We start from the raw sequence: 19,524 nt of genomic DNA, 5'->3' as shown, positions 1-19,524 counted from the left end.
CACAGGAATACACGCTCAAACCCAGCTCCCTTCCTGGCCGCCAACAGCGGACACTTCCAGGCCCCCTTCAGTCCGTCTCCTCCCACACGTGGACAGGCAGACAGGCCCAGACCCCCACAGAGGCAGCCAGCCCCCAACCGCACACCCGAGCCGGCCTCCCGCACCCTCGGCTGCGGGCGGTCTGCTCTCCCTCCCTCTCCCTCCCTCTTTCTGTCTCTTGCTCTCTCTTTCAGTCTCTGTCTCCATCTGTCTGTCTGTCCCTCCTCCCCCCTCTGTCTCCTTCCCTCTCTCCTCTCTCCCTCCTGCACAGAGCTCTCTGTGGTGCAAGAGCGGACATATACGTGCACACACACACACATGCACATGCACACGCGTGCGCCGCGTCCTTCCCTTTCATGAGCTGACAGACCAACAGCATCACGAAGACCAAAGGGCCAGATGGACTTTATTTGCAGAGAGCAGTTGTGGTGACAGGAGGAAGCAGTTTGTCGAGAGGGCATCGCCCAGCACATGGGAGGAAGGGGAAGGGCCCCAGGTGAGGGAAACCCAGGGGGAGGAGGGACAGAAGAGGGAGAAGGACCGGCTGGTGCAAAGCCACAGGGGTCCCTTTATCCAACAAGCCTCTACTGCTCCGGCCAGGATGGCCTCAGCTGTGTGGGACGTGTAAGGGGACAGGACAGGGCAGGGCCCTCGCTGTCCAGGACCTCATGCTCCAGCAGGGCACAGAGTAACCACGAGAGGACACCGAGCAGCTGGAGGGGCCTGGGTGTCACCACGGACAGTCAGGTGGGAATGCCAGGTCAGAGCCCCTGCACTGCTGCCCAGGGTGGGGCAGGGTGGCCCCAAGAGGACTGAGGTGGGAGCATCTCAGGTTCGCAGGAGATGAGAGGATGAGCCAAGAGGCGGCAAGTGCAAAGGCCCTGGGGTAGATGGAGACAGGTGTGCATAGACATTTAGGGACCCCACAGGCCCAGGCAGGGAGACAGGGAGGGCAGAAATGGGGAGGTAATGAGACAGGGGCACAAACAGGCAGGAAATAAGCCAAAAGCCTCCACACGAATGCCCAGGAGGCCTCAGGATGTGGGCCCGGTTTCCTCCCGAGTGTGGGCCCAGGCTGCCCGGCCCATCTCGGTCTCAGTCCCCCTCCACCCCCTCCTCCCTCTCCTCCACCTCTTCGGCTTCCCCCCCTTGCTGCCTCCAGGGCCGGCCCAGGTAGCCCTGGACCGAGCTCACCGGGCTCCTCTTTCGGGGCTGGGGCTCCAGCAGCCCCCACAACAGAGCGTCTGCGGCGGGCGTCAGGCCGGCCCAGGGCTGAGGCCGGTCCCCGGGCTGGCCCGAGGCCTGCCAGGTGAGGAAGTCCTCGTAGAAGGGGTCGGCCTCGGCCAGGGGCTGGTCCCAGGGGAAGTAGCCCGTGAGCAGGCAGAAGAGCAGGACCCCCAGCGCCCAGGCGTCCAGCGCGGGCTGGATGGGCAGGCCCTGGGGCAGCGGCGGGGGCGCGCACAGCTCGGGCGCCGTGTAGGGGATGGGCGGCCCGGCCAGGCGCAGCAGGGTCCCCCGGGGCCGCGTGTGGCCGAAGTCGGCGAGCTTGACCCGCCGGCAGTGCGGGTCGCAGACCAGCACGTTCTCGGGCTTGATGTCGCGGTACACCAGGCCCAGCGAGTGGATGTAGTCCAGGGCCGAGGCCAGCTGGGCGGCGCAGCGCTGGGCCGCGGGCTGCGGGAGGCCCACCTGCGGGCAGACGCGTCAGGGCCTCTGTCCCTCCCGCCCCCGAGGGGACTCGGTGATACAGCTGCTCCCCAGCCCCAGGAAGCAGGCCCAGGAGAATGGGGGCCTCAAATAGGTTGGCCCTGGTGTGACCCGGGAGGACCCGTGAGCCCCAGTGTGACCCCATGACGCCCAGTGAGGTCTGGCAGGGTCTCGTGTGACCTCGTGGCCCCGGGGCAGCCAGCATGATTCCCAAGTCCAGGCTGTTCAGGGTGCTTGTGTGAGACCCGGGGAGGCCCCCGGGGGCTGCCAGGGACCGGTGAACCCACCTTGGGCTGGATGAGGGCAATGAGGTCCCCGTGCAGGACGGGCTCCATCAGGAAGCTGTAGGAGTTGCTGGACTCGATGCCAATGCCGTAGGCCGCCACCACGGCGGAGTGCGCGCCCAGCGAGAGGCCCACGCAGAACTCGTACAGGAAGCCACGGAGGGACGTGGAGGCCTTTGGGAGCTGCTTCAGCGCCAGGGGCGTGCCTGGGGACAACAGGGACAGGTGTGGGGACAGCCAGAACCCAGGGGCATGCCTGGGGATGGAGGGGCAGGTGTGGGGGCAGCTAGGGCCAGGGTCACCCTTGCCGGTCGCCAGCACAGTCTCTTCCATACACCATCTCTCCCTGCTCCAGTTCCTGCCTCCCCACCGAGCCCACCCGAAACAGCGTGGCCACCAAGCACAAGGGCGGTGGGAACAGTAATAATATAACAGCATTTACTGAGTTCCTGCCTCCTCAAGTCCTCAGACTTGGAGCTGACAAAGGGACACCATAAAAACTGAACTCAGACCCTCCAGTGACCCAGTGTGGCTGTGGGGTCCAGCAACCTCTGTCCAAAAGCCGTGTCCGGGGCAACTGGGGACAACACCTCGCACTGGGTATTATATCCTGCTAAGGACTTTTCAGGAATCCCATCATGCGTGGGAATGGCTTCCTAGAACGTGAGCTCTCCAAAGACGGGAACTCCAGTCTCCTTGACTTCACTGCCACCACCTGCCAGGGCCCAGCCTCGCCCTCTGGAGGCCGCAGACACGTGAGGGAGGAAGCTCAGCCTCCTCCCCTAAGATGCTGACCCTCCCCCTCTGCTCACTCCCCAGCTGGACAGAGCAGCTGGAGGCGTCTGCGATGCCATTCATGGCCTGCGGTGCCTTCCGTTCCGCTAAACTCTGCCCATCTGGGCCACCCACAGTCCCTCGATGGTGTCCAGGACGGCGACAACCCCAGCCCCAGCCCCAGCCCCACCCAGCCCAGGGCAGCTCCCCCAGGCCTCCAGTTACGAGGGATGAAGCACCAGTGGACCAGGTGGCCTTTATATGCCTCTGGTGCCTGTTGCTCCTGCCTCCAGGCTCTTTGATGACCCAGGTCTGGGTCTGTCTTTCTTCATGTTCTGGGCTGAATCAGATCCCCCCCCCCCCGCCCCCAATTCACATGTGGAAGTCCCCACCCCCGATATGGCAGAATGTGACTATTTGGAGATGGGGTCTTGAAAGGGGTAAAATGAGGTCATAGGGTGGTCTCTGCCTCGTCCAATCAGAGGACATTAGGACACAGGCACACACAGAGGGGGGGACCGCACGAGGACACAGGGAGGAGATGGCCGTCTATACACCCAGGAGAGAGGCCTCAGGAGAAGCAGCCCTGTGACACCTGGACCTCGAGCTTGCAGCCTCCAGGACCAACAGGGAGAGGACAGATTTCTGATGTTCTACCACCCCATCCAGGGTCCTGTGTTGAGGCAGCCCCGGGACCACCTTCTTGAAGGGGGCCTACAGACTCCTCTTGGGTCCCAGCGCCACCCGGGAAGGGCCAAGCCCCAGGGGTCCTCGGAAGGGGAGTCCTGACTGACAGCGATCCCACAGTTCCATCCACAGGCCCTAGTTCCCTGGGAAGGGTGGCAGTGGGAGTGCACACTGGGCAGAGGGACACCAGATTGCTAGGTGCCTGGTGCACAGCCCAACTCGGAACCATCCCCATGGTGACCGATAAGCTGGCCACATGTGAGGCTGCAAGGGGGGACCTCTCTGCACCCTGTTGTCCCGGCAACTACGGCCATAACATGCTCGCAGAGGACTTCCCAAGAACACACAGCTCGGAGGGCAGAGCCAGCCTGGATTCAGGTCTTCAGGCTCTGCAGCGGGGGCTGGCCTCCCCCTGGACCGGCACCCCCCTGCACCCCCCACCTGTCCCCAGGCCCCGTACCTTTCTGACGGTGGGTGACCAGCAGGACCTGGCCGAAGCGGCCCTGGCCCAGGGGACGCACTTGCTCATAGAGTTCATCCACCTCGGCTCGGACCAGGGTCTGTGCGCTCAGCGTCACCATGTCCTCCAGGGCCAGCGCCGCCTCCTGGCCCTGCTGCAGCTCCTCCGCCGTGAGGCCCCCCAGGTCCTCGTCAGCGTCGGCTCCATTCTCAACAGCCCCCCCCCTCACCTCCTCCTCATCTGACTGTTTGCCGGGCATGTCTGCAGGGCAGAGTGTGGAGGGTGACCCAGGGCCCCGCTGCCGGACGCGGGTCTCAAGAGAGGCTGGGGCCCTGGACTCCTGGGTCTGAGGGTGAAGGGGCTGGGGGCCTGGACGCCTCGGCTCTGAGGAAGGAGGGCTAGGGCCCCCAGGGCCTTTCCGGGCTGGGACTGCTCCCGAGTTCTTGCTCCCATCGAGCCCAGGTGTCCCCACCCTGTCCCTGGTGTGCACAGCCCTGCCCTCCCGGCCCCCAGGGGCAGAGAGCACCTGTTTGCGCTTAGGAGACAGAGGCTGCTCACCCACCCCTGGGCCCAAGTCTGTTTGCTTTGGAAACAAGATGGGGGTGTCTCGAGTTATCTGGTTCATCTTTCACCCTTGGGCCATTGGGTGACTGTGGGGGCGGAGGTGAGAGACATCTGTGATCTTAGGCTTGACCTCACCCCAACTCACAGCTGGTTCCCCACTCCCCAATGCCTTTAATGATGAGGGAGACCGAGTCACGACGGGAGGGGCCAAAGAGCCCCTCCTCCCTCAGGCCCAGGAGTCCAGGCCCCCACCCCTCTCCCCTCAGACCCAGGAGTCCAGGCCCCCAGTCTCCTCCCCCAGACCCAGGAGTCCAGGCCCCCACCCCTCTCCCCTCAGACCCAGGAGTCCAGGCCCCCAGTCTCCTCCCTCAGACCCAGGAGTCCGGGTCCCCGGTCCGATCTCTACTGGAACCTATACAACTCACATATCTTGGGACCCCCAGACTCTGCGTCCCTGACACTCAACCCCTCTACAGCCTTAAGGTCCAGTCCTGCTCTCCTGAGGGAGCCCAGACTCTGGCCACCTGCCTGGCTTCACTCTCAGGTGCTGCTCACCTCAGGCCCTTTAACCTTTGCCTCCTCCTGACCTGGGCTTCGACCTCTGGACCTCACCTTCTCCAAGGCTTGCCTGACCCTTCGTCTGCCCGCTGTGGTCAGTGTCCAGCACTCAGAGCCCATGCCAGCGGAGGCCTGCCCAGGAGCAAGACCCCGCCCCCACCCCCACCTAGGGGTCCTAAGCCCCGCCTCTGTCCCCGCCCCCTCCATCCCACTAGGGTCAGAGCGACATCGTGTGTTGACTCCTAGAACTGGCGGTGGTGAGACAAATGTCCCAGACCCAGGAGCTCAGTGCCTCTTCCATGAAACCCAGGCCCCCAGCCCCTCCTCCCTCAGACCCAGGAGTCCAGGCCCCCAGCCCTTTCCTCTGTCAGACCCTAGATCCGGCCCCCAGCCCCCTCCCTCAGACCCAGGAGTCCGGCTGGCCTGTGGAGAATGAAGTCATTTCTCTGTGGAGCCCCTGCCTTGACCCCCCCCCCCAGCTGCCCATCAGTGGCCCATTGACAGGTCAAACACAAGTGTTCGCTGAGAGGTGTCCCGGGATGAGACACTGGGGTCCTGTGGGAACAGGATGAGGTAGCGGATTCCAGAACGATGCAGTGAGAGATGAGCTCAGACTTGGGGCCGAGGGGCAGCAGGTGGTGGACAACTGGGAAGAGAGGGACCTGAGGGGAGGGAGATGGAGGGTCGAGTCTGAGCCCGCAGACTTCACAGTGGGGAGAGGCCGGGCTCAGCACCTGAACCAGGACACCCACCCCTCAGGTTCCTAGCAAGGTGACAGATGGGAACTCACTTAATTCGTTTAAAATACACTTTTTATTTCAGAATAACTTTAGATTTTCTGAAGTTTTAGAACAGCTACAAACATGGTGCTGAGCGCTCCCGTGTGCCCTAGCCCAGGTCCCCAGCGGGCCAGTGTCTCCCAGCCAACAGTGCATGTGTCCAAGCTGGGAAATTCATGATCAAACACTAGCTGTCCCGTCTCATCAGTGTTTCCCCCAACAGCCTCTTTCTGCCCCAGGGGTCAACCCAGGACACCACGTTGCTGCGTCAAGTGAACCACTCTTAAAATCTAGAAAGTGCACAGGGCCCAGCCTTGGTAGAGTGTCATCTCGTGCACCAGGAGGTGGAGGTTCGATTCCCGGGCAGGGCACATGCCTGGGTTGCGGGCTCCATCCCCAGCAGGGGGCGTGCAGGAGGCAGCCGATCAGTCGATGTTTCTCTCTCATCAGTGTTTCTATCTTCTCCCCCTCTCCCTCCCGCTCTCTGAAATCAATAAAAACATTAAAAATTAAGAAATATATATTAGAAAGCACGCAGGACAGATTCCCAGGAGGAAGCAGAGTCCCCATGCCTGACGCTGTGCGGCCACTGGGACATGGTCCTGTCAGCGTCCCCAGGGGAGGCAGGAGTACTGTGCTGGGTGCTGCCTGGTGGACAGAGATCCATCCAACCACCGTGGCCCTGAGCATGGGCGGTCACACACTGCGTGCTCGGACATGAGCAGGCACAGGGCGCTCGGATGCAGGCGCAGAGGATGGAAGGATGTAGAAATAAGAGGCCGAGTCCGTGCTGGAGCACCTGAGAGGGAGCCTGGAGAACATGGAGACACCACCACCCGGATCCAGCTCCTGGCAGGCCGGAGAGGGCCCAGGCGGGGGCTTCTGGAGGTACGGAGCTGGGAAGGCGTTCTGGGGGGGACACGGGGAATGGTGCATGTGCCTGCGTGTACATGAACGTGTGAGCATGCAGATTTAGGTCCACAAGGGATGCGTGGCTCCCTCAGTGTCACCAGGAGCCCAGGGACATGGGAGAGGCAGGGGCAGGCTGAGGTTTCTGTGGCGTCGGATCTTGAAAGCCCAGGTTTGGTGCCATGGACAGTGGGAGTCATGAGAGGTCTTAGAGGAGAGGGGTACCCTCATCGGAACTCCACTTCCCCGCATCCAACATGTCCCGACAGTGCGGAGATGTATCTATAGGGGAAACGGCGCCTTCCTCCAAGGAGACACGTTCAGGACAGAAGGAAGAAGACAGGTACTTGAGGGAGAAGGGGCTGGGGGCCAGGACCCCTGGGTCTGAGGGGGGAGGAGACGAGGGTCCTGGGCTCCCAGGTCTTCGTTTGGGAGGGAGTGGTGCCACCGAGCGGGGCCTGCAGCAGGGAGAGATGCAGTGTATTCCATCTCTGTGCTCCCGGGAGCAGCTGTCTCTCCATCCAGGTGGCCATGGAGGCTGCGGGAGGGGCCCTTGGCTCAGGCTCTGGCCACCTGTCTCAGTCACCTGGCCTGGGAGCTCCCCCATCTGTCCCCATCCTCCCGCCACCTTGGTCATGCTCCTCCTCATCTGTCCACTCCTCCAAGCTTGATCCCCCCTCCTCCTCCCCATCCTCACCAGACATACTCTCCGAGCCCCCAGGTCCCCCTCTGTTCCCCTCCAACCCCCAGTCATCCCCCAGGAAGTTCAGAACAGCCAGTGGGGGGCTCCTCGTGTCAGGATCCAGGTCCAGGAGCCCTTGGAGCAGAGCCAGAGCCGGGGGCGCAAACTGGTCCCAAGGGCGGGGTGGTTGAGGTGGCTGGGGCCTGGTGGTCATCCAGCCAGCAAAGGCCTCGAACTCGGGGTCGGGGGCCAGGGCCACGTCCCAAGGGAAGCAGGCCGTGGCCGCACAGAAGAGAAGCACCCCCAGGCCCCAGGAGTCCAAGGACGGCCGCAGGGGCAGGGTGTCAGGTGGCAGCAGGAGACAGAGCTCGGGTGGGGCGGAGGGCAGCGGCCCCGGCGGGGCGGGGGTTGGGCTGCCCTCGGGCCGGGTCAGACCCAGGTCTCCGAGGGCCACACGGCTGCAGGCAGGGTCGAAGACCAGCACGTTGTCTGGCTTCACGTCGGCGTGGACCAGCCCCCGGCTGTGCAGGAAGTCCAGGGCTCCAGCGAGCTGGGCCATCACCCGCTTCACCAGCAGCTCCGGCAGGCCCTGGGGTCAAGGAGAGAAGGTCAAGGTCAAGGTGGCTTGGTTCCTTCTTTATTTCGCTTCTTGGGGTTCAAGAATCCAGAACCCCCGACCAGTGGCTACCCCTGTGTCCCTGTAACCCCCCCCCAACACCTTCTCCAGATGGTCCTCAACCACGGCGGGCCCCTCACCTGTGCTGCTGTAGACCAAGCCCGAAACTGAACCGGGAGCTCTTTCCGCCTCCCTCCAACTTGCCCCCCACCCTGACACCCAAGACCAAGCCTCTAAACTGACTCCAGCGAGAACGCAAACCCCATGTTTAACCCTGTCCTTAGTCCCATGCTAATTTAGGTCCCATCTCCAATTCAGACCTTACTCGAAACTTCCACAGTTCACTTCATCAATCGATTGATAAATCCATCCACGCGGCTGCCAGGCAGCCAGCCAGCAATCTGCCATCAAACCATTTTTCCACCCAACAGTATCCTACAGCATTTCTACTCGCCACGCACCCCACCAGGCAGCCAGCAATCCAATAACGTGTTCAATTACGTAAGACCCCAAATCCATCCAGTCATCTCCCCTCCCTCCCTCCCTCCCGTTTATCCCCAGCCCTGTCTCAAATCCCATGCCTATTCCCAAAGACGGTCCCCCCTAATCATTGTACTCAGGTCCCCCTAGAATCTCATGGATTCCATCCAAGCCGGTCTCCTTCCTAGAGGCGACCCATCTCCGGCCCAGTCCAGCCCAGTCCGCCTGCATGTCCTCACTGCCTCTGCCCCCTCTGCACCCCATCCATGCTCCGCTCCACACCCATGACCAGTCTATGAACAGCCCCCACTCGGACCCCTCGCCCTGCTCACGCCCACACTCCCGGTCTCAGTGCTCACTGGAATCCCAGCTCTGTCTCTGTCCCCACCGCTGCCGTCAGACCTAACGCACCCTCAATCCCAACCCCAACCCCCTGCCCATCCGAGCTTGTGTTTGGATGAACCAGGGTTAGGGTCAGACATGAAACGGCACTGAGAATTAGAAATAAGGAGGTCATTTGGGGGCTCAGGGTGGAGCTAGGCTGGGCACTGATTTGGGGGTCAGGGTTGGAGGTAGAAGTGGGGTTTGGGACAAAGTTGCGCCTGGATGAGCCATCCCAACCTTTGTCCCCTGCCTGCCTCACCGGTTCGTGCAGCATCCCACTGAGATCTCCATAGGGCGCGTACTCCTGGGCGAAGGCGAAGTGCCGGGGGGTCTGCAGGGGTTCAGCCAGGGTCCGGAGCAAGCCCGGGTGTGATGAGACGCAGCGGCCCACACAGAACTCCCTCAGGAAGGTGGTTCTCAGGACCGAGTCCCGGCGTAGGAGCTTCAGAGCCACGGCAGGACCTGCCAGGGAGATGGGGGCAGAAGGGACATGGGGCACTCTGACCTTGCTGTGTGATCTCAGGCAAGCCTCTTACCCTCTCTGGGTGGGCTCTGTTTTTCAGAAGATCACAGAGCTCTTAACTTTCTGAGAGCCCCGAACAAGAAGGGTCCCCATTAGCTCTCCCGGGATGCTCCCTATCTCGGTGGCGTCCGAGAACCCTACTACGGGCAGTCCTGGAGTCTGCCTGTTGGTGGCCGAACTCACCCCCTTGGCGAGGCCGGGCGAGGAGCACTTGGCCGTAGGAGCCTGAGCCAAGCTTGCGGATGAGGCGATACTGGACACGCAGATTCCTCGCTGGGGTCACCCTGGTGTCTGTCAGCTCCACGAGCCGTTGGAGGGCCGTAGCTGTGTCCTCCTGCAGGAGACGGACAGAGGTGGGGAGGGGATGAGTCTGGGACCCACTGAGAGAAGTGGGGGAGATTGAAGGCCAACTCCAGGGCTTATGTGGGGGGTCAGAAGGGTGGGGTCACTGTCCCCAGAGAGGAGCATGAGTCACAATGACTCACCCAGCCTCGAGCCACCTGTTTTTGTGTTCTGGCAAGGTTAGGGGTGATTGTCTCAGAGACTCCACCCACTGCCATCCATGGGAGCCCCCAGAAGCCCCCCGTTCCACTGGGGGCTGCATCCGCACCCACACAATCCCCCACTCCACCCATCTCTCCCCCTGTTTCCCATTTTCTCTGGGGCCTTGGTCCTGCTGTGTGTCCTCGGGTTTGTATTATTCTGGGTCTCTGATGTTCCTCTGTTCCTTTGTGCCTCAGGGTCTGCCCTCTGTCCTTACCCCTTCCATCTCTGACTCAGCTTCCCCCTGCTCTGTCCCTTGGCCTCTCTCTTCCTCCCTTGTGTTTCATCTCTCACCTCCTGGTCCCCATCCTCCTCGTTCTCATGGCCCCTGAGCTCCATCTTGGGGCTGCCTGGTGTCGTCTGGCCCTTGGGCTCTCCCTTGTCTGGGCTCCTCAAAAGGCAACCGGCCCACCCAAGCTCACTGCGGGCGCCCTACCCCTCCAAGGGCCAGGAACTTGTCTGAAAGGGCCTGCCTCCGTCTCCCTCTGCATCTGCCTGGGTCAAGAGATTCCTCTGACTGTCTCTACCTGACCCGTCTCCTCCCTTTTTCACCCTCCAGTGTCTGTGGGTCCTGCTCTGTGTTATCCTGTTGACGTCTGTCACTCCTCACCTCTTCTCCCCCCACCCCCAGGCCTCCCCGCCACCCTCCCCGTTCCAGCTCTTGGGTCTCGGGGTAGATCTCCCTGTCCTGTCCCTGTTGGTCCCTGGCCCCTCTTTCTTGTCCCCAGGCTGTCTCCACTGCTGTCACCACTGTCTGTTACGGGGTGTCCCCCACTCTGCGTTACCCTCCCCTTCTCTGTTTCTCTGGTTTCCCCTCACGCTGGCTTCCCTGTGGTTCCTCTCCCCAGAGTCTCTCCGTCTCTCTCCTGTCTTTGTTCCTGACTCTCTCAGAGTCTTTTGTCCCTCCCTTTTCCTGGGCCTGGGACAGGGGTGTGTGTGACAGCTCAGAGACATCCCGTCCCCCCTCACACCCCTCCCTCACCCCCTCTGACCTGCTGCCCCCCTCCCTCCCCCTTCCAAACTTAGACCAGCCTGGAGTCTGGGCTCTAGTCCCAGGACAGAGGGGACAAAACATATTGTGAACCCCCGGAGGCCAGGCCTGAGAACTGTGGGAAAAGGGAGACAGACCCCTTCACAGACCTTACCTGGTGTATAACATAGAGTTCTGTGCATTTGGGTTCCTCCCTGGGCTGGGAATGCTGGCCTCAGGACCAGGGAGACCATTCCAGAGCCCTGCCGCATAGTACCAGGAGTCCAGACCCCCAGCCTCTCTCTCAGACCCAGGAGTCCAGGCTCCCAGCCCCCTGAACCCTCAGACCCAGGAGTCCAGGCATCCAGCCTCCTGAACCTGCAGACCCAAGAGTCCAGGCACCCAGCCCCCTGACCCCACAGACCCAGGAGTCCAGGTTCCCAGCCCCCTGAACCCGCAGACCTAGCAGTCCAGGCCCCCAGGCCCTTCTCCCTCAGACCCAGGAGCCCAGACCCCCAGCCCCTCCTCCCTCAGACCCAGGAGCTCAGAGCTAAGAGATGGTGGGGAAAGGCCTTCTCCCATGTCTTCAGCACCCACTTTGAGTCTGACTTTGGGGGGAGGTGGGGGTGCTTTACACGGGATCTTCCTAGGCACCTAATAAAGGTGGGGATTTGTCCCCAGTTTGCAGAGCAGGAAACTGAGGTTCCGAGAGACAGATGGCCTTACACAGGCCAGAGAGGGCAGAGGTGTCGGCAGGACCTGGGCCAGGCTGACTCACGGCCCTGTCAGAGGCCGGGATCGGTTTTCACCACTACTACGGCCTGCTATTAATAAGACAGCAACAACCATCACCCACGCTCTGGAAGGATCTCCGGAAATTGGCTTCTGTGTTGCCCCTGGGCACGGGGGGGGGGGGGGGGGGGGGGGGGGGGCAGAGGGAGCAGTTCGTTTGCTCTTTGACCTTTTGGAGATTCGATTGTGCAAAACTGGCAACATACAGAGAAGTCAAAAGAGCCACAGTGAACTCTCTCTGGCGAGTGACCAGACTCCACCAAGGAGAACTTTGCTCCATCCTCGAGTTATCTCTTTTTTTTGGGGGGGAAGGGGGCAGGGTGATGAAGTATTTTAAAGTAAATTATAGCCTATGGAAAACTTTGGGAATGAAATGACACGATGCCCGATGTTTGCTTTAAAATACTGCAGCGGGCCCTGGCCGAGTGGCTCAGTTGGTCGTCTCCTGTACCAAAAGGTTGCGGGTGTGATTACGGGTCAGGGCACATGCCTAGGTCGTGGGTTCAGTTCCCTGGGTGCGTACACAAGGCAACTGATTGATGTTTCTCTCTCCCCCTCCCTTCCACTTTCTAAAAAAAAAATCAGTGGAAAAAAAAAGTGGACCATGAAATAATTCAGTGATGACTGTTCTATGCTAATCAGGTACCAGCCTCGGGCTCTGTTTGTGTTTTTTCTTTTCATTCAGGACCTAATGGGGTCCTGCAAGCCTGCTCTTGTAGAATTACGGTTTCCACTTTACTGATGGGGACACTGAGGCACAGAAAAGCAGAGGCACCGGGCAGCAGCTGGTGGGAGGTGGAGCCAGGACTCCAGAGGGCTTTGTGGACTTGGGGCTGCTGCCCCCCAGCCCAGGCAGCTGAGTGAGACAGACCCTGGTGCCCGACAGGAGCTGAGTTCCTCCCCTGGGCCTGGGCAGGCTGTGGGGTGCAGGGGGGCTGCAGAGCGGCCACCTGGGCCCGGGAGCAGGGCGATAGGGCACTGCAGGCCTGGGCCCTCCTCAGCCCGCCCAGCACACACCCACGGAGAGGCTCACTGATGATCCCAGGAGCTTTGCAGGTCCCCATTTAGCAACACCACTCTGCGGGGTCACCCGGAGTGACCTGGAGAGGCAGGTGTGTGGGGGGAGGCTCCATTCGGAGCCCAGGGAGCGCACACGCCTCACTACAGCTGGCCCCAGGCCTCCCGCCACCACCGGTCCAGCGTCTCCTGCCTGCCAGCCCCAAGGGCTCCTCCTGTGACCCCTCCTCCTGGCTGTCCCCTTGGCCAAGTGACTGCTCTCCAAGTGTCCCATTGTCTGTGTGCCTCAGTTTCCTCCTTCTGAACTGGGAGTCATGGCAGCTCCCACCCGGAGTATTCTTGTTAAAGAGACATGAACATCTACAATGCCACCGGTAATGGTGTCAACAATAAAAATAAAGAAGAAAAACACCTACAGTGTATTACATCCCTCACTTTATTACGCTTCACTGGTGGTTTTTGCCAAATTGAAGGCAAGACCTTCCAGTAACAAAAGTACAATTCTTTTTACTGCTGTGGTCTGGAACCAAACCCCAGTATCTCCGAGGTGTGCCTGTGTATAATAGATTGCACATAATATAATAATAAATGGGATTTGCATTAACTTGTATATAGTTATATTATGTATTATCTGTTATATGTAGTAGAGTATATATAGGGTGGGGCAAAAGGAGGTTTACAGTTCATATAGAAAATAACACAATAATTAATAAATACTACAAGAATAAACTCTGTTTCACGTACACACAACTGTAAACCTACTTTTGCCCAACTTGTCTATTTTGTTATATGTGTTATTTTTTTCAAATAAATTTAATGAATAAAATATATACTGAAAGATCACATAAAAAAGTTAACTCACGCATCAAAGACTGTACATTTGACAACTTAACCCACCAGCTCTCCCACCCTATCCTTGGACTGAAAAAGAGATAAAAAAGAAAAAACGCAAACAAGTAGAGTACAGCACAGGGAATATAGTCAATAATATTATAATAACTATGGATGGTGCCAGGTGGGGACTAGACTTATCCAGGGGGTCACTTCATAAATTATATAAATGTCTAATCACTGTCATATACACCTGAAACTAATATAATATTGTATATCAACTCTAATTGAAAAAATGTATTTCCAAAAAAAATTTTTTTTAATATATCTTTATTTCAGAGAGAGGAAAGGAGGGGGAGAGAGAGAAACATCGATGGTGAGAGTCATTGACCGACGCGCCCCTGACCGGGGATCGAACCCTGATCGCCCGGATCCCAGGTCGATGCTCAACCGCTGAGCCACACCCGGCCAGGGTCAAAGAAATGTTTAAAAGAGTGGTTCAGTTGGTTAGAGCGCTGTGCCGTACACCAGAAGTTATTGGGTTCGATTCCTGGTCAGGGCACACACCTAGGTTTTGGGTTCGATCTCTAGTCAGGCCCCAGTCGGGGCAGGGCTGGGAGGCAACCGATGGATGTTTCTCTCTCACATCAGCGTCTGTGTCTCTCCCCCTTCCTCTCTCTCTAAAAAAAATCAATGAAAACATCCTTGAGTGAGGATCATAAAAAAAAAAAAATCCCGAATACTATACTGAGCCCCTTCCTGGCCACGACCGTCCAGCTGAAGAAATACAACTTTTCAAATTTGATCGGAACCCTCCCCAGGCCCCTGAGGAGGTGTCTGTTATTTAAAAAACGCTCGTGCTCCGGGTGCGTAGACCCAGATCCGCTACAGAGTATCGCCTTGCAGGCCGTGAAATGTATAAATAGTATTGTGTCTGTGACCTTCCCCAGCTGCCTTTGTCCTCATTAGCGCACGCTGTGAGCTGCTGCCACGTGTGGCATGAACCTCAAGTTCTCTTCTGTGCAAGGCGCTGACTCCCCTACCCTGTGGCCAGGCTGTTTCATGGGTGCCCACTTCTGTCGATGGTCATTTTATTCCCCCACATTCCGCTCTCACGAGCCGGGCTGCAGGGACCGTTCTGACGGCGCTGACTTGTGCTGAGTGGGCACCATCGGCGCGCTGGCCTCGCGGGGGCCTCCTGGGTGGGAGGAGAGAAGGCCGGCTTCCTTGGCCCAGCCCCCCAGCTCTCCATGGGGGTTCCATCTGGCCTGGACTTTTTATTTTTACTTTTTGAGTTCCTAGGTCCCTGTGAGGATGTGCAGGGGAGGAGTGGTGCGCGGTGTCTGCTACGGGAGTCACTCGCCAGGCGTGGCTCTCCAGCCCTGGCCACGTGGCTGGTCCTAATTGAGACATGAGCATAAAATAGACGGGGGATTTCGACAACTTAGCACCAAAAAGGGAATGTAAGCCATCTCCCTGATGGTTCTTATATTAATTACACGAGGACACGCTGTGTCGGATACACAGTCGTCTCCGTCATCACGGATTCCCTGTCCGCAAACCCACGGACATTTACTGGGAGCCTCCAAATCTGCAATCACCGTATGGTGGAAGGTTTGAGTCGTTAACGCCCATGTGCCAAGCCCAGGAGGAACGAGAGGACTCCCTGCCTCGTGTCCACTGTCACCCTGTGACCAAGTGTCCCTTTACACCTGGGTAGTGCCATGTGTTGTCCTTCGTGTTGGTGGTTTTGTGGGGGTTTTTGTTTGTTTTTTAATATTTTTTCATTGGTTTCTAAAGAGAGAGGAAGAGAGAGGGAGAGAGAGAGAAACATCCATGTGAGAGAGAAACATCCATTGGCTGCCTCCTGCACGCCCCCTACTGGGGATGAAGCCCGAAGCGCGGGCATGTGCCCTGACCGGGAGTCAACCAGCAAACTTTCCGGGCAGGTGGGGTGGGGAACACACCCAACCAGCCGAGCCACCTGGCCAGAGCTCAGTTTGTTACTTTTTGAGGTTTCAGAGTCACCACTGGGCTCTACTTTGTCACCTCTGTTAGAACAGGTAACACCCAGCATCCCATTAAAATGGAAACATGACTCGGCAGCCAGCATCCGGGGATTATAAAACAGACCCCCTGGGTCTCTAGAAGTCTGGAGACCTGTGCTAAGCCTTATTCATTCTCCACATCCCCTGGGCTGCTGGCAGAGGTCCTGGCCCCACCGTCACGCATGTGGACCTTCATCCAGCCTCCTCCCGGCCTCTAGCCTCTCTCCCAGAGTGCCCCACCCCCATCCCCAAAGGCATCTTTCTAGCTCTCGGCGATGTCTGTCCCTCATCTGCTCAGGAGCCTCTCATGGCTCCCCATTGCCCTTGGATAGAGTCTCCACTCCCTGGGCTGGCCTCTGAGCCCTTCCCGAGCTGCACCTGCTGCCCGTATGTCTCACCCGGTACCCCCGTCACACAGAGGGTCTCACAGCTGGGGCACACTGGACTCCTGCTTCCTGTCCTCAGGAAAGTGTGTGCCGCCATGAGGGTGACAGCCTGGGGCCGAATGAAGTGCGTGTGTACCGGCTCCTAAATCCCGCGTGATTAACGACAGTCGAGAGTGTTTACTGAACTCCGTGTGTTCCCAGCCCTGCGCTAATCCTCACAGCAGCCCTATTATTAGCTCCACTTTATAGTGGGGGAAAGGGTCACTCGTGGAGATTACATCTCTTGCCCAGTGTCCCGATTCGGGTCACCGGCAGAATTGGGACTCAAACCCCAAGGGTTGGACTCCCCGCTTCCTGCCCCCAGATGTGTGCAGACGTTTGCAGGCCAGGAGCTGGGACAGACGTACACCAAGGCTGCTGATTGCTCTGCTTCCCGTTAGAGCTCAACGCACAGCCCCGGCTGGCACGGCCAAGTGGTTAGAGCATCAGCCAGAGCACCAAAGCGTCGCAGGTTCAATTCCCGGGCAAGGGCACGCACCTGGATTGCAGGTCCGATCCCCACCCCGGAGGCAACCAATCAACGTGTCTCTCTCACAACGTGTCTTTCTCTCTCCCCCTCCCTCCCTCCCTCCCTTCCACTCTCGCTAAAAATCAATGGAAAAAAACATCCTTGGGTGAGGGTCAACATCAACAACAAAACTTCAACACAACTCCTGGGGCCTTAGCTGGGGCTAAGACTCTCAGGCAGAGCCGGCCCTGCCCAGGGGAGTCTGGAAGGGGCCACGACAAGGAGCAGGCTCACTAGGCAGGGTGCTACCTGTGCCAACGCAGGTGGCGAAGTGGGTCCCAGAGGCGGCTCTGAAGAGTCCTGAAGGGAGGGACGGGCTGCGGAGGAAGAGGCCAGTGAGTAGGAGGCCAATGAAAAGAACGTTAGTTAATAGCTGCAGAGCAGCTGCCTGCTCGCCACAATGTATCAAGTGAGCTCCAGGTTCCAGGCAGAGAGCGGGGCAGAGCCGGCGCCTCCCAGGCGACCCTCGCGCACAGGAAGCCCCGGGGGTGGGGGGTGCCTACGGAGTGCCCTGTGTCTTCCTAGGGTGATGGAAACGGTCTAAAACTCACTGGGGCGATGGCGCACAGTTCCGCGCCTACACCAAAAGCCTTTAAATGGGCGAATTGTGTGGTTATGGGAATTATATCTCCACCAAGCTATTGAAAAGAAAGCCCTGTTGCTAGTGAGAGGCCAGAGGGAGGGTGATGGATTGGATGCCATCCTTTTCTTTTTAAAAAATATGTTTTTATTGATTTGAGAGAGAGGGGAAGGGAGAGGGAGAGAAACATCCATCGGCTGCCTCCTGCACGCCCCCTGCTGGGGATGGAGCCCGCAACCCAGGCAGGCGCCCTGATCGGGAATCGAACTGGGACTTCTCGGTGCACGAACGACGCTCAGCCACTAAGCAACACCGGCTGGGTGGCACCCCTTTCTTGATTTGCACTTTTCTTTTTTTTAATTAATAAATTTTATTTTTGGGGGGCAGTTTTAGATTCACAGCAAAAATCGAGAGGAGGGTATGAAGATTTCCTATACACCCCATCCCCCTTCCCATGCACAGCCTCCCCCATTGTCAACAACCCCCCCAGATGGTACTTTTGTTACCGTCAGTGGACCTACACTGACAACTCATTGTGACCCAAAGTCCATAGATGACATTAGGATTCACTCTCAGTGTTGTCCATGCTGTGGGTTTGGACACATGTATAGTGACCTGTGTCCACCATGATGGTATCACAGAGCAGTTTCACTGCCCTGAACATCCACTGTGCTCCACCTGTTCATCCCTGCCTCCCCCTCAGCCCCTGGCAGCCACCACCTTAGCAGCTGGAGACCGCACCCCCTTCTTAGCTCACGGATTCTGTGAGTCAGGAGCCCAGGCAGGCAGGACTGGGGTCTCAGCCTGGGATAAACTGTGAGGCTCCCGTTTCCTCGCCGGCTGTCAGCCAGTATCCGGTATCTGCTCAGTTTTCAGAGGCTGCCTGCTTTTCTCGCCACGTGGTGTCCCCCCAACCCCCACCCCAGCCCTGCTTCAAAACCAGTGAGGGAGATGCTCCCTTCTCCTGAATCCCCCACCCCTCACACTTCCGATCTCTGTCTCCAGAAACAGCACCGTCCTGTTTAAAAAGTCACCTGATTAAGCCAGGCCCACCAAAGATCACCTCCATTGCCTAGAGTCAACTGATGGGGAACCTCTATTTCATCTGCGATACCCCTTCAGAACAGCGCCCAGATGACCATCGGATGGAAGAACTGGGAGAAGGTGTGTGTGCGCCGGGAGAGGGATCATGGGATCATCTAAGAACTCTGCCTACAACAGCGGATCCATAGAGACGAAAGGTAGAAGAAGGGGGCAGGGAGGGCTCGGGAGGGGCATTTAAGGGGAGGCCTGAAGGGAAGAGTCAGGAGGGTCATTCCAGGCAAAAACAGTTGTCCGTCCAAGGCCGTGATGTGAGAGAGCGTGGGCTGTGCTGAGGACAGACAGTTGTCGTGCAGATGGGACCAGCTAATGCGGGTGACGTGCCTGGCACCGGAGAATGGGCGCGATGATGAATAGTAGCTACAACATCATCCCCTCAAAGAAGTTTGGAGGCGGCCCAGCTCGCTCTCTGCCTGCCCACTCCTGTGATCTCAGTGGGTCACTTCCCTCTTTCTGGTTCCACATCTGGTTCCATCAACACCCTCCCCCACCCCTCCTTGAGTCAGAAGAGCTGATAAGGAGGGGGCATGGCTTGGGCCAAGGCCCGGAGGTGGGAAAAGAGGGTGGCTGGGGTTCCAGCAGCTGGCTGAGTGGCAGCAAATATTTATGGAGCTCGAGTCGGTGCCAGGCACAGTGCCGGGTGTGGCGAGATAAGAAGGCCCGGGACTCGGCCTCAGGCTGAATGCCACCTGCCCGGGCGGGAGGCGGCTGGACCGCGCTGCAGGCCTGGGGCCCCGCGCAGCTCTGCGAGGCCGATGTCCACGGCAGGTGGTCGCCCCGGGAGCTCCGAGCCCCTCGGAAAAAGGGGTCTGGGTGCTCTCTCCCCCTCGGGAGCACGCCTTTCTTCTCTCTCAGGCCTGCATCTCCTAAACTCTAAGGGTCCCCAGGAGACCGGCAACCAGGGGAGCAACGGGCAACGCCAGCTTGTCCGGGGCTAACCCCCTGACCCTGTCCCCAAGGCCCCTCTTCTCTGACTTCCCCAGGAACTGACGGCAGCCCCGCTCGGCTCACTTCTTTCCCTGTGACTTTTACTTCCCAGTGAGCCAAAGCCGCCCGCCTGGTCTCCCCTGGTGCTTCTTCTGTCCTAAGCCCCTCCTTGTCTCCCTGTCCCCAGCTTTAATAAACATACTCTCAACAAAAAACAGTCTGTCCCAGCTCCTGATTTCCCGAGCTCAGCTCCCTAGCTCACCTGAATCAGGTCCCATATCACTCCTCCTAGAAGCCCTCCACCGTCCCCTGGCT

The 19,524-nt window shown here is 58.9% G+C and overlaps 3 protein-coding genes across 5 annotated transcripts in view; 1 reads left to right on the top strand and 2 right to left on the bottom strand.

Annotated features, from left to right (window-relative positions):
• The window catches only part of SSC5D (scavenger receptor cysteine rich family member with 5 domains), a 41,895-nt gene extending 23,626 nt beyond the window's left edge, over nucleotides 1–18,269 (top strand). The window contains exon 15 of the mRNA XM_081117947.1: nucleotides 18,187–18,269. The gene's annotated coding sequence lies outside the window, so the exon portion shown is untranslated. The remainder of the gene's footprint in view (nucleotides 1–18,186) is intronic.
• Nucleotides 429–5,207, bottom strand: SBK2 (SH3 domain binding kinase family member 2). 3 transcript variants are annotated; one of them, XM_081118820.1, is made up of 5 exons: nucleotides 5,128–5,207; nucleotides 3,952–4,212; nucleotides 2,034–2,236; nucleotides 1,234–1,728; nucleotides 429–920 (listed from the first exon to the last, which is right to left on the bottom strand). In XM_081118820.1, exons 2-5 carry the CDS (start codon nucleotides 4,208–4,210, stop codon nucleotides 801–803), a joined length of 1,077 nt encoding a protein of 358 aa, XP_080974946.1. In that variant the 5' UTR covers nucleotides 4,211–4,212; nucleotides 5,128–5,207; the 3' UTR covers nucleotides 429–800. The 3 variants fall into 3 exon arrangements, with proteins under 3 accessions (XP_080974946.1, XP_080974947.1, XP_080974948.1); XM_081118821.1 differs by having other exon boundaries at nucleotides 5,071–5,173; XM_081118822.1 differs by having other exon boundaries at nucleotides 434–1,728.
• On the bottom strand, nucleotides 6,970–10,328 carry SBK3 (SH3 domain binding kinase family member 3; the record flags this gene model as incomplete). Its single annotated transcript, XM_081119000.1, has 5 exons — nucleotides 6,970–7,145; nucleotides 7,348–8,032; nucleotides 9,183–9,385; nucleotides 9,630–9,780; nucleotides 10,284–10,328. The coding sequence occupies 5 exons, from the start codon at nucleotides 10,326–10,328 to the stop codon at nucleotides 6,970–6,972; spliced, it is 1,260 nt and encodes a 419-aa protein (XP_080975126.1).
• Nucleotides 18,270–19,524: the final 1,255 nt, after the last annotated feature.

Source organism: Miniopterus schreibersii (genome assembly GCF_964146895.1).
Source record: "Miniopterus schreibersii genome assembly, chromosome: 18".
NCBI classification, from domain to species: domain Eukaryota; kingdom Metazoa; phylum Chordata; class Mammalia; order Chiroptera; family Miniopteridae; genus Miniopterus; species Miniopterus schreibersii.
The sequence above is the reverse complement of the archived record's forward strand: the minus strand, read 5'-3'. Positions and strand labels throughout refer to the sequence as shown.